General features: G+C 54.2%; 4 protein-coding genes across 4 annotated transcripts; 3 read left to right on the forward strand and 1 right to left on the reverse strand.

Annotated features, from left to right (window-relative positions):
- Positions 1-1,738: 1,738 nt before the first annotated feature.
- On the forward strand, positions 1,739-2,619 carry BDY24DRAFT_334422 (C2H2-type zinc finger protein; the record flags this gene model as incomplete). The annotated part of the gene is made up of 3 exons (XM_076637165.1): positions 1,739-1,824; positions 1,935-2,012; positions 2,490-2,619. Coding segments are annotated over 3 exons (294 nt in total), but the record flags the coding sequence as incomplete, so codon positions are not given.
- A 3,894-nt stretch (positions 2,620-6,513) lies between these two features.
- On the forward strand, positions 6,514-8,225 carry BDY24DRAFT_388270 (uncharacterized protein). The gene is made up of 4 exons (XM_076640335.1): positions 6,514-6,676; positions 6,759-6,770; positions 6,835-7,550; positions 7,619-8,225. Exons 1-4 carry the CDS (start codon positions 6,646-6,648, stop codon positions 8,042-8,044), a joined length of 1,185 nt encoding a protein of 394 aa, XP_076496986.1. The 5' UTR covers positions 6,514-6,645; the 3' UTR covers positions 8,045-8,225.
- BDY24DRAFT_441167 (CFEM domain-containing protein) lies at positions 8,148-9,969 on the reverse strand (the record flags this gene model as incomplete). The annotated part of the gene is made up of 6 exons (XM_076644584.1): positions 8,148-8,717; positions 8,808-9,035; positions 9,147-9,270; positions 9,341-9,505; positions 9,599-9,679; positions 9,778-9,969. 6 exons carry the CDS (start codon positions 9,967-9,969, stop codon positions 8,329-8,331), a joined length of 1,179 nt encoding a protein of 392 aa, XP_076496987.1. The 3' UTR covers positions 8,148-8,328.
- A 496-nt stretch (positions 9,970-10,465) lies between these two features.
- BDY24DRAFT_52950 (uncharacterized protein) lies at positions 10,466-12,316 on the forward strand. The gene is made up of 3 exons (XM_076644970.1): positions 10,466-10,775; positions 10,912-10,989; positions 11,090-12,316. Exons 1-3 carry the CDS (start codon positions 10,600-10,602, stop codon positions 12,255-12,257), a joined length of 1,422 nt encoding a protein of 473 aa, XP_076496988.1. The 5' UTR covers positions 10,466-10,599; the 3' UTR covers positions 12,258-12,316.
- The last annotated feature ends 338 nt before the right edge of the window (positions 12,317-12,654 follow it).

Consider the following 12,654-nt stretch of genomic DNA (forward strand, 5'->3'; position numbering starts at 1 on the left):
AAGAACAAAAATCAGGTCGGCGTTGGTGGTCACCGTCCTCCCTCTCTTTTTCTCTTTTCACTCAACCAAACCGTCAAACAGGCGACTTCCCTCTCGCGTTCAACGTCCTGATTTTGCTCCCACATAGATGTCAGCTCACCAGTAGCTACGTAGGTATACGTTATATCTCCTGGAAGAACCTCAGCTCGATCAAGCTCACTGTTCATCTGCTGGAAGCGAAGAAACAGAAAGCTCGACGCCTTCACCTCCCTGCTCTCCTTTCCCCAAGACACTCTCAAGCTCAACTTCTCCATGCACAGATCTCCTTGGAACCCTCTTTTTTCCTCTATACGACAGGTGATCTGCAGCCGCTTCATTTGCGCTTCCCTCTCAGGGGAGCACGAAGAAAAGTTGGACTGAAAAGGGCGCAGAGAGGAGTGTTGGAGGACGTCTGTCTCGGACGATCTTTGTTCCCTCAACAGCTCACATTTCGAGAGTGCAGAAAGGAGGGACAGGTTAGGAGAGGAAGGCTGTAATCTGTGTACAAGTTGGTGGGCCACGAGGGGAAGAAGAAGAAGCAGGACGAAACTCGAACAAGGGCCAGACGACGAGACGCGGTTCCGAAGCGAACTGAGACTACTTTCCAGACCTTCCCGGGAGAGAGAACCGGTGCTTGCGTGGAAATTGATGTCTCGGAAGTAGAAGTCGTTCAAGTAGCCTACTTGAAAAGAAGCAAGCGAGTGATGAAGTCGAGGAGCGAACCGGACGCGTCGAGTTGAAGGCCAGCCTGCTGCTCCCTTCGCGCTTTTCTTTCCCGACTCGTCGACAATGGGCTTAATGACAGAGATGAAATTCTTCGTCTAACAGCTATTCAGATTGAACTACCTAAGTCGAACTTGAAGAGGGAAGGTGGAAAAAGGGACAAAGGCGCACGAAGAGGAGATCGAAGCAACTTTGCCCGCCCGCCTTGAGCTCACTCAAACAACCACCCCCTTCATTCGCTCCTCTCTCCTTGTCTTGTTCTCTCTTCTCGATCGAAGCTTGGAACACGGTGACTTGAAGAGAAGGGAAGCTTCCAAAAACGTGAGGCTGAGCTGAGCTTCGACGGAAGAACAGGCGCGTGGTTTCTGAAACAGCAAAGGGACCGAAGTGAAGGGAGGAAGAGGAAGGAGAGGCACGCTCGACTTGTTCCTTTGTTCCTTTGCGAAGCTGATACAGATCTCTTGAACGACTACTCTTTCTTGACGGAGGGGGGGGGGGAGGGCAGGTCGAGATTGTTGTGTGTGTCTGTACTTTATCTATTAGGGGGTCGGGGTCGATGGTCGAGGAAAACCGAGGGGCTTGCTGGGAGAGGGAAGGGAGGGGGGAGTGAAGGCTTCAATCTCTTCACACACCCCAACCCCTGTCTTCCACGCCCCTACCCGGGTTTTCCCCAGTTTCCGCTAGGCTCTCCTTCGCTCTCCCTCCCTCCCTGCTTCCCTCTGATCCCAACCACCACCCTCCTCAAGAAGCTCGCTCCCTTTCAAACCATGTCGGACTCCATCAACGCTCACATCTCTCCTCCCTCAACCTCACCGGTCAGTAAATCTTCTCAGCTTCCTTCCTTCCTTCCTTCCATCGCTTATACGTTTCCCTTTCCTCTTCTTCTGAAACCGAACTCTAGCTCGTCGCCACTGGAGACGAAGACGCTGAGGGTTCCTCAACCTCTGGATCGCCTGCTCCTTCCTCCTCCTCTGCTCCTCTCAACTCCTCTCGCCCTTACGTCTGTGGCTACGGAGACTGTGAGAAGAACTTTGCTCGTCGCTCTGATCTTCTTCGTCACTCAAGGATCCATACGAACGAGAGGTGAGTCCGGTACCTTCAGCCCTTTTTTCGACAGGAGGAAGAGACGGCTCTCTCTCTTCCTCCTCCCCTCCCTTGGCTCTCGCTGACTCTCTTCTTTCTTCTCTTTACAGACCTTTCCATTGCGAGTTCAGAGACTGTGGGAAATCCTTCATTCAGAGGTCGGCGTTGACGGTGCACATTCGTGTTCAGTGAGTTCGCAACGTCTCTCATCTTCGGTTGGCTTCCTGCGTTTCTCTTCCGTTCCCGTCGACCTTCTGCCTTCCACTCTTCCTCCCTTTCGAGGGAAGGTAGATGAAGGGCAGATCTGTCTCGGACTGGAGATTCGTCTCCAGTCGAATATAGGAGCAGCTTCTCGTTGGTTCAAGGAGGGAAGCCGGCGGTTGGTTGCGGGGGGAGTGTCGTGTCGAGCTCGACTCCTGTTTGGTTGGACGATTCTCAGGGTGCCTTGAGAGGAACGATGAAGGTTTCTCACGATGAAACGATGGGAAATCCTAGACGTTTTCCAACCCGGGGCTCGGAGGGATCTGTAGTTTTTTTTTCCTCTTCGCGGAGAAAACAGAGGAGTCTCAAAAGCGGAGATCGCCCTCCGTCCTCATCTTCCCTCTCCTCCTCCCTGACTCCTTTCCTTCCCTCTCTTGGTCTTTTCTTCTTCTTCCCCTCTCTAGTACTGGAGAGCGACCTCACGTCTGCCACGAGTGCGAGAAGACCTTCTCGGACTCGTCCTCGCTCGCTCGACATCGTCGGATTCACACTGGTCTCCGTCCCTACGAGTGTCAAGTCGACGGTTGCGGGAAAACGTGAGTTTTCGTCGTTGAGCCTTCCGTCTACTCCTTCCTCTTCCACTCTCTTACTGACTCTCCCTCTCTTACCCTCCTCTTGCTCCAGGTTCTGTCGAAAGACGACTCTCACCAAGCACAACGAACGAGTCCACCCTCATCTCCTCCACGAGCTCGAGGATTCGATGGCTCCCGGACGACCTGCTCCCGTCTTCACTCGTCCCTCTCGTGCAGTTCCTGCTCCTCGCCGAGTTTCGTCTTCCAACCTCCATCATCAACCCTCCTACTCCTCTGGACCTTCCTCTCTCCGAAACCACAACCCTCACACTCGACACTCCCACCCTTACCTCTCCTCCTCCGCTCCCGCTCCTCACCCTTACTCGACACGCCTTCGAGATCGACCCTCCCACTACGCTCCTCGATACGGAAGTCCGGACGGAGGCGAATCGAACGCGTCAGTCGACGACGATGATTATCGACTCGTCAGCATCCAAACCCTTCACCAACGCCCTTCTTCGTCTTCGGCTTTCCAGGAACCCGTTCGCGTCCCAGTCGGATGGGGAGGAGGAACTGGACTCGCTGCGTCAGCTGGAGTCGGAGGAAGAGATGGAGCAGTCGTCTCTCGAGGAGTCAACGTCGCCGAGCGTGAACGGGAGGAGTCAAGGATGGGGTGGAACACCGTCGTTCCTAGGAATCACCAACAAGTCGAACTTCGGCGCTCCTCTCACGATGACGGACTCGTGTTCGGTCCTGGGACTCCCTCCGCCGCTGTTTCCTCGAGGATGGAAAACGTCAAGCTCGACGAAGGCAGGAGAGGATCGGGAACCGTCGACGAGGCTTCGTTGAAGGAGCAGTGGCTCGCCGGAATCGCATCAACCAACCAGGAACTGTACCATCATCATTCTCACCCTTCTTCCACCGGATCCGAATCTCCTCCTCTTCCTTACTCGCATCCTTCTCAGCAATCTCGGAACGCCTACCACCCCACTCCTCCCTCTCCCGAACACCCTTCGGTTCGACACCTTCTTCCTCACCCTCATCACTACCCCTACCCTTCTTCCCCATCTCTTCCTTACCCTCTTCAACCTTCCGACCCTCAAAACTACCACGGGCTTCCTTCTCCCTACGGCTATAACTCCCAGCAACGTCGTTCGTCGGCGACGCGTCCAACCTTCCATCAACCCTCCCCTCCTCCCTCCGTTCATCCTGCGACCGCCTACAACCTCACCGCTCCCAACTCCCCTCCCACCATCTCCTCTGGAGCCTCTTCTCCTGCCTCTCCTTCCTCGAACTTGGAAGCTCGACACCTCTCCGTCGCCTCCTACCCTCAGCAGGACGGCTTCGTCCGCCAGTCGCACCCCGTTCCAGGAGCTGGTCGATCGGTCTCGTCGTCGAAAGCCTACCCTACCCCAGGATACCAAGGAGGAGATGCCTACTACGGGAACCAGTACCCTCAGTCGTCGATGGGCTTGGACTACGGATCGAAAGGAGGAGATCGTCGGCAGTTCCTTCAACACTCGCCTTCGCAACAGGATTTCGGAGTCACCTACGCTGAGGACGACCCTTCTCAACGAGTCTACCAGCCTCACCAACGACCTACCTACTACCCTCCTCCTCCACCTCCTCCTCACCACTTCGACGCTTTCCCTCACGCTCGACACTTCTCCCAACCCAATCCCGCTCCTCCTCATCCGAGCTCGAGCTTCTACTCCCACTCGAACGCCAACGCGACCTTCACTTCTCAACCTCACTCTGGATTTGCCCATCGACCTCCTACCCTCGGAAACATCCCCAAGGCCTCGTCGTTCCACGGTCAATACCCTCTGACCTCTCCGTCTCGACTTCACGGATTCTACCCTTCGTCCGAGCCTGGATCTGGAGGCCTCGTCGTTGGACTCGGTTTCGGGCTGGAGGAGATGGACCAGGAGGGTCGAGTCCTCGGACTTCGAAACGAGGATGGAGAGGAGGAGAACGAGGTTGAGTTGACGGGCAACGAGACGCGTCGACGACAGATGTCGGCTTGAAACCTTCGTGAGTGTCCTTCTTTTCCTCTCCACCCCTTCGACTTTTGAGGCTAACGATTATCTTCTTTCACTCTTCTTTCATAGCTCCCAGAAAATCCGTACCTCCCTCCCTCCCTCTCTTTTCTTTCCCTTCACCCTCCTCCCTTCGTGCTTTCGTCTCTCGCTCTCTCGCTTCGTTCCCTTCGCATCTCTCTTCTCTTCCACTCGCAAAGCTTCATCTCACGTAACTTACGATCTCTCTCTTTTAAACCTTCTTTCTTTGCTTCCAAACATACCCCTTTCCTACCTTCGTCTTGCTTCCTCGTTCTCGTTCTCGTTCTCAATCTCCTTCTCCGTCGCTCGTCCTTTTTGCTTAGTTCTCGTTCGTTCGCTTGCTTCTTACTTATGCCCTCCCTTACCTCCTCTTCGTTCCGACCCGCCCAACCCTCCCAACCCTACCTGCCCCCCACCTAATCTCTAGACTCTCGCTCTCTTTCCGTCGTTTCTTGGATTCGCAACGCACCACTCACAGACGCACGCACCATCTCTTTGCTTGATACCCCCTTTCCTGTTCGTTCTACCTTACCTTACCTTACCTTACCTTACCTTACCCCTTCTCTCTTCGTACGTTGTCTCCCTCATTTTGGTTCTTCGGGTCGTTCGGTCTCTTCTCTCGCTCTCTTTTCCCTCGTTTTTCGTTTTCTGGTTGATTTTCGTAAGTACAGTCCGCCTCTGTTTTAGTTTAGCATCTCAGTTCTTACCTACCCCCCTCTTTTTCTTGGCTTTTTCTTTTCCCTGTTTTTGAGCGGTGATCTTTATGGTAGATCTGACTGCTTGGCTTTTGATTCGTGCGAAGGAGAGAGAGAGACGAGACGCGACACGAAGCGAAACGAACTGGGGTCTGATACCGTTCGAGGAGGCTGGGCTCGAAGAGGCGAGGAGACAGTTTGGAGGGTTGTACGAGCTAAGAAAGTTCGGAAAGATCGCAGAACGAAAGATACTGTAGCAGACGAAGAGAGAGGTAAGAAACATGAGATCGGGTGCCGAAACAAGACGCGTCGTTGTCGTTCGTCCTCTCTTCGATTCGAATTTTCGACCGACGGGTCCGCTCGTTGACCCGCACTCGGCGGCGTCTTGGGTACATTCCATCGAGGAACTTGACCAACAGAACGAGAAGCGACGAGATCAGGTCGAAACTGTGAACCCAAGCTTGGAAGAAAAGCGGTGGACTAGAGGAGAGGGAAGCCAACGCAGCGACGACAAAAGTTGAGAGAAACCTCCTCCGAACTGAAGACCCTTGTTGTGTTGGCGAGGGTCATGAACACGGGGGGTGTGGAGGCTGGCGAACTCGGACTGAAGAAGGCGGGCGCGACGGGAGGGGGGAAGAAGAAGAGAAAGGATGAGTCTCGTCGTTGAGATTGAGAGTTCCAGTTCAACAATAAACAAACAAATTGAGCAAGGACCGACCCCAAAAAGATGCCACTTGATGCTGGTTCTTGCCTGAGCACCGTCGTAAGAGAAAGAGGAAGGAGAGGAGGGAGGGCGGGAGCCTCTCGGTCAACACAAGGCTCTGGCAGCTTGAAACCGTTTCAAAGATGAAAAGACTGACCATTTCCGTGGCAGCGAAGATAGTCCTCTGCTGTTGGTTTGATCTTGAGATCCAAGCTGGGCCCAAACAGAGCGAGCGAGAGCAAAGTTGATCCGAGGGCTGAATCTGAATCGAAGGTTTGGAGGGAGGATGGGCTGACGGGGTTTCGAAAGATAGATCTTGATTGAGTATTACGAGTAAGAGAATCTGGTCGTTCTCGTTCTCGAAAAAGAGGCGATGAATGAAAAAAAAGGAAAGGGAGATTGCGGTTGGGAGGGAGAAGAGGAAGGAGAAGGAGGAGGTCTCCGCGAGCTCGAACAAACTTGATTTTGAGGGCCCTCCCTTCCTTCCCTGTTTTTGCAACCAACCACTACCATCGAATCAGACAGATTTATAAACCAGGACTACTATCGACTCTTACGACGACTCTCAACGCCTTCAAATTCGGAAAACCATGTCGAAAGGAAAGGATCAAGATCTGAAAGGTGCGACTGAATCCGAGCTCAACCTCTTCTGTTTCCCTTCCTTCCTCCTCTCGAGCTCACCTCTTTCCCTTAACCACTCCAGATCTTCAAGAAGGTCAGCTTCAGACTCTCTCTTACCTTCTTTCTTAACAACTTTCTAATCAAACTTCCTCTTCCAGCCCTCACCCTAACCCTGCACGCCCTCCTCCTCCCTCCACCACCTCCCACCTCCCCCTCCTCCTCCTCCTCCTCCTCCTCCTCCTCCCCTCCCCTCCCTCCTTCAACCCTCTCCTCCGACTTCCTCTCCCTCCTTCATCTCCTCAAATCCCACACGACCACCCTCTCGTTATCCCTCGGCAAACCCCCTCCGACGCCTCACGCAGCTCTCCCTTCCCTCCTCAAAATCTCGACCGATTTCCAGCGGGTTCAGTTCCTTGTTTCGTCTCTTTCGTTGACGTCGCATGTGTTGCTGGTGAAGGAATGGGGGTGGTGTAGGGATGAGTTGAAGGAGGCTCTTGTGGCTTTGGTTAAAGGGTTTCAAACGGATTTGTTTGGGAGTAAGGAAGGTGTTAATGGGAGGAAGGGAGGTTGGGAGAAGGAGTATCTGGGACGGGTCGGACAGGTTTATTCGGTTGTGGAGAGGGCGGTCGATAAGAAGAACGGACTGTCGAAGAGTGAGAGGGAAGCGATTGGGAAGAAGTGGAGGAGTGAAGGGGAAGGGTTGGTGGATGGAGAGAGGGAGGCGAAGGAGATTGTTGAGGAGGAGGACGACGAGGACAGCGAGGGAGAGGACGAGAACGAAGAGGAAGAGGAAGAAGAGGACGATGGATGGGAAGGATTAATGGGTGGGAAATCCATCAAGAAGAGTTCTGAAGAAAAACAAGTCGTTAAAAAGGTCCGTCTCTCCTCTCCTCTTCTCTCCTCGAGACGCGTCTAATCTCCTCCTCTCCCTCCAACCAACAGCTCTCCCCGCTCCTCCGGCTCCCTCACCTCCTCCACTCCCACCTCCTCACTCACCACCTCCCTCAACCCACCTCTCTCGCCCACCTCCACTCCCTCCTCCCTCTCTCCACCGCTCTCCTCTCCGCTCAGGACGACCTCGTCTCCTCCCTCTACGCGTCGCCCTTCCCTGCTCCAGCAGAACTTCAAGAATTGGTGGACGAACTGGTGGAGGCTATGCGAGGGTTGAAGAGGGCTGTGCAGGTTGAGTTGGAGGGGAGGAAGGAGGAGGATGGGGTGGAGAAGGTGGAGAAGAGGTTGAGGTGGTTGGTCGTTTGGGAGGCGATGGTGGAGAAGGTTGGGAGGGAGGTGAAGGAGGGGTTGGATGCGTTTGGAACTGGGACTGGGACGGAGGAGTTGGAAGAGAAGGTGGGAGGGTTGAAGGTGTGATGCTGATTTATTTAGCACCTCGGTGGGCTTTGGCTCGAAACGGAAAGGGAAAGGGAAAACGAGACGCGTCCTTCGTTTCGTTTTCGTTTCTTTCTTTCTCTCTCTCTCTCTCTCTCTCTCTCTCGTCATCTCTCTCGCACCAACTTCAAACCGAACGAACGATCAAAAGGAAACATGTGGCCAATTAAAATAAAACCAAAAAAGAGTAGAAATCCTAGACTCAACCCAAACTCAGCCCGAGAACCCAAAACCCAAACGCGTCCCGAACCCAACTCGCTCTTGGACTACCTCTCCTCCTCCAAATCCAACCTACTCCTCCCGCCCTCCGTTCCTCCCAACCCACCCAACCCGGTCCTACTCTCCGCCTGCCAAACCCTCTCCCCTCCCTCGTCCATCGTACTCCCCGTCCTCTGCCCATGTCCTCCCTCACTCAACGAAGGCATTACGACGAACTGACTCCCGTCCTCGTCGTCGTCGTCGTCGCTTCCGAGGGAATGGGTTCGTTGTTTGTAGGAAGAGGAAGCGGAGACGAGGGAGGTGGTTGATTTGGAATCGTCGGGGGAGGTGAGACGGTTGGTTGAGTTGAGAGGATCAGGGTGGGAGGGGTTGGAGAAGAGGGAATGGAGGTTTTCCGCTCGGAGAGTCGCGGCTGCTTCGGAGCGTTTGAGTCGAGCTGGGAGGAGCGGGTAGCGGAATGCGAAAAGGAAAGAGTTCAGTATACGAGAGAGAGAGACGAGGGTCGAAACAAAAACGCGAAACTGACCAGCATCGATCCTCTCCTCCCTCGCCTCCCTTTCCTGATCCGCATAGCTATCCCCTCCTGCTCCTCCATCCATCGAGCTCCCCATCGTCGTCGTCCCTCCAAACATGGAGCTCGAAAGCTGGTTGTTGGGACCTTTTCGGAGGGGGTTGACGGGGATTTGAGGACGGGATTGGGATTGAGATTTGGAGTCGTTGTTGCCGTTGCCTGAGCGGTCAGTCATGGCTGTGGCTAAAGAAAGCAACAAGAAACAGAAGGGAAGGGGAAGGGAGGGTTAGGGTTTGGGTGAGGAGAAGGGAGAGAGAGCGAGAGAGAGAAGGAGAGAGAGAAACGGAGACTCACCTCCTCCCCAAGTGTTGTTCTTCGATCTGGTCTGATCGTCCCTCGACCTGAGGATCCTCGCTTTGATCGCAAAGAAGCCTATCACGAACGAGATGGCCAGGAGGAGGGAGCAGATGGAGGCCATCTATCAACAACACAACCGAAACGTCAGTGAAACGAGAACAAAGAAAGAGGTTGAAGGTCGAACAACTCACAATGGCTGAAACGTTGACAGCTTTCCCAACGGAAGCAGGAGCGGTCGTAGCGACGGTAGCGGTTGTGAGTCCTGCGGAGACTGTCGCAGTAGCTGCTAAGGATGCGACAGAGGCGGCTGCGAGGGTGTTGGTGAAGGAGGGTTCGAGTTGGGTGAAGGCGACGTCCTGCGAGACGAGGCCGGAAGGGGAAGGGAGGAGGAGGAGAGGGTGAGCTTGCGATCTTTTAGGACTGAAAGAGAGAGAGAGAGGGAAACGAACGACTGAGGCACAGTAGAGACCTAGGTTGGAGTAGGCTAGATCGAGAGCGTCTGGAGTGGAGCAGCGAGCTTGGATGCAGGCCTAGAGGACGAACGAACAAAGAGGGAGGGAAGGAAGGAAGGTTGAAGGTCAGCTCGCTCGTTTCTTTTCCTTCCTCCTCTCTTGAAGCTCAAACTCACCAAAACAGCCGTCCCCCAAGCTTCATCAGCACACAGACAAGTCGCATCCAGAGCCGTACAGGCGCCAGGATCGGTTCCTCCTAGGCAGTCGAGAGCGCAAGTGTCTCTCTTCTCGACAACAGCAGAAGAAGAAGGTTGGACGTAGAGGGTTGAGGAGAAGGGAGCAGCGGTAGGGAGAGGGGAGGGAGCCATGCTGGGAGAGGAGATGGGTTTGGTGAGCGGGGGGTGGTGGTTGAGGGTTGCATTGGGGGTTAACGAAGAGGATGGGAGGAAGGGGAGGAAGGGAGAACAAAGGGACAAAAGGATTCGAATCTGAAACGAGTCAGGGGCCGGTTCTTTGTTTGTTTAGCTTCGGGTTCATATCGAAGAACAATCGTGTTTCGATCTGGGTAGATAAGAGAAAACGAAGAGATGTCAGTAGGTGAGAGCCTCCTTCTTTAGTAGTGGAATACAAAAGGAAGGGAGTGAGAGAGGAAGGCCGGAAGGAAGCAGGCTTGATTAGCTCGCTTTTTGTTTGGCGACAAACTCCTTCTCTTCTTGTTTGCTGAGATTTCAATGCGGACTCAAGAGGTCGAAAGATCTCGACGCCTCAAGGCTCATCTCCAACCTCATCCTTCTCTCGATGTGAGAGAGCAAAAGGAAGATCTTCCTTTGCCCAGCTCACCTTCGTTTTCTCGCAGTCAGACACCCTTTTCTCCGACGCATTCCGTTCCTTCTCTTCTCCTCAAACCGTCATCCCCACCCTTCTCTTCTCTCTCTCCCTTTTGTATCCTACACTCGCCTCAGACACCAGGTCTCTACCGTGGACTCAAAAAGCTGTAGATGCCCACCTTCATAGTGAGCACTCTCTCTCCGCGAGACCGAGAGGACGTTCGAGCTGACCCTCCTCCCTTCTCTTTCTTCCTCTCTTTGCAGTCTGTTGGCGAATGTTGGGATTGGGCCAACGTGACGGACGAGAACGGCAACGTTCAGATCACGTACTTTCGATGTGCTGAAGCGTGAGTTCTTCCTCGTCTTGTTTCGTGAGGAGAGAGAAGGCCGAAAGAAAAGAGGATGAGCTCGTTCGTTCCTTCGTTCCTTCTTCGTTCGAACGCTGACCTTTCCTTCCCCCTTCTTGGCTTCGTTTCTTGATAGATCAACGGCGGTGACTCCAACCTACTACACCACCACAGCAGAGTTTACTGCCACAGCGGCCACTTTCACTGGAGCAACGTTCGTTCTCTCCCTCCCTCTCTCCTTCGCTCGCTCCGTCCTTCTTTTCGACTCTCCTGCCGTCATGCTCACCTTCTGCCCTTCTCCTCACTCCTTTCAGAACCTACCTACCCCCTTCCAACATCACCTCCGCCACGGCAAAGTATCAAACTCCCGCTGCCTCCTCGACCATCGAAATCGTCCCCTTCCCCTCCAACCTCACCTCCACCTCAACCTCAACAGAGTACTACAGCTCAACGGAAACAGCAGCCATCTACGTCTCCTCCTCTTCCTACAACAACAGTACCAATTCCGACCCTTCCAAATCCTCCAACAACAACAACGAGAACAACAAACCCTCCCCGCTCCCCATCATCCTCGCCGTCGTCTTTGGAACCCTCTTTGCCCTCCTCCTCGTCGCTCTCCTCATCTTCTACCTCCGTCGTCGTCGTCGCGCCCGTCGTCGAGAAGCGGAAATGACCCCCTTCTACCCACCGGGAGGGGAAGGCATCCTCTCGGACCGAAGAATCTCCTCTGCGTTCACGAGGTTCCCGTCCAGAGCGTCCGGCATCACGACGAGTTACACGCCTGAACCGACGTTCATTCAGCCTGTGGTTGGGCTTGGGCTTGGAGCGGGCGTGGGAGGGAGGATTTTGACGAGTAGGGAGAAGAGGTTGACTATGCGACGGAGTAGGGGTGGTGCTGTTGGAGGGGAGGAGGAGATGGGAGGAGGAGGGTGGGAGGAGAACGGAGATGAAGTGCTGAGGAGGAAAATGGAGGGTTGGAATGCTGTGGCTGAACGAACGGGTACTGGCCGTATACCTGAAGGAGCAGGAGCAGCGGTAGGAGAAAAAGATCCTTTCTCAGACTCGTACTCTGTCCTCTCGAATCCCTCTCGTTCGTCCTCTCCCTCTCTCTCTCTTTTTCTCCTTCTCCTAACCGCCTCTCTCCTCTCTCCTTCTCTTGACCACACAGATCCCACCACCCTCCCCACCCTCCCACCACCTCTCCGTCTCCCTTTAACCATCACCACCTCCCTCGCTCCTCCACGCTCAGCTGCTCGCTCCCACCTCAACCCTCTCTCGCCTTCACCATCCCTCAACTCGCCGAACACGCTCTCCCCTCAATTCGATCCTTCGTACTCGCCTGCGACAGGGTCGACGGAGTCGCAAGCGCCACTGTTGGATGGAAACGGGCAGGCGGAGGATGGAGGGGTGAGCTTGATGGGTGGGATGCACGGAGGAGGACGGGAGGGACAGCAGGCTCCGCCAGCTTATATCTGGCGGTAGAATTTATCTCGTTGTTTTTGATCTTGTGGTTTGGGGTTTTTGTGCTAGTTTATTTTTAGAGAATGCTTGTTGTAGTCTATCTAGACTAGACCTCTCGACGAGAAGCGAGTTCGGAAAGACGCGTCGCCAGAAATCATTTTGCTCTTGTCGCTCTTCCTTGCTTTGCTTTCCTCCTCGGTGGATTTACCTGCAAGAGCCTTTGACTGCATGCCGCCCACTCCGTTCGAGAAACAAGAAAGATCCTTTGACGCGGAGATGGATGGAAGCGAACCTCGACGCGTCTTTTGCCTTCTTCCCTCCCTTCCTTCTTTCGTCTCCTTCCTCCTCTCCCCTTTCTCTCTTGTCTCGTCTCCTCGCTAACGAAACAAAGGAGAAAAAAAGGAACATATAACGCGCA

The sequence above is a fragment of the Mrakia frigida genome (assembly GCF_051309035.1).
Source record: "Mrakia frigida strain ATCC 22029 unplaced genomic scaffold BDY24scaffold_14, whole genome shotgun sequence".
NCBI lineage: Eukaryota > Fungi > Basidiomycota > Tremellomycetes > Cystofilobasidiales > Mrakiaceae > Mrakia > Mrakia frigida.

Bases quoted from the DNA above. Each gene is read 5' to 3' on its own strand.
- BDY24DRAFT_388270 (XM_076640335.1), top strand. From the start codon at position 6,646: ATGTCGAAAGGAAAGGATCAAGATCTGAAAG. The intron at 7,551-7,618 runs GTCCGTCTCTCC...TCCAACCAACAG, and splicing joins AAAAACAAGTCGTTAAAAAG to CTCTCCCCGCTCCTCCGGCT.
- BDY24DRAFT_52950 (XM_076644970.1), top strand. From the start codon at position 10,600: ATGCCCACCTTCATAGTGAGCACTCTCTCTCCGCGAGACCGAGAGGAC. The intron at 10,776-10,911 runs GTGAGTTCTTCC...GTTTCTTGATAG, and splicing joins TACTTTCGATGTGCTGAAGC to ATCAACGGCGGTGACTCCAA. The intron at 10,990-11,089 runs GTTCGTTCTCTC...CACTCCTTTCAG, and splicing joins GCCACTTTCACTGGAGCAAC to AACCTACCTACCCCCTTCCA.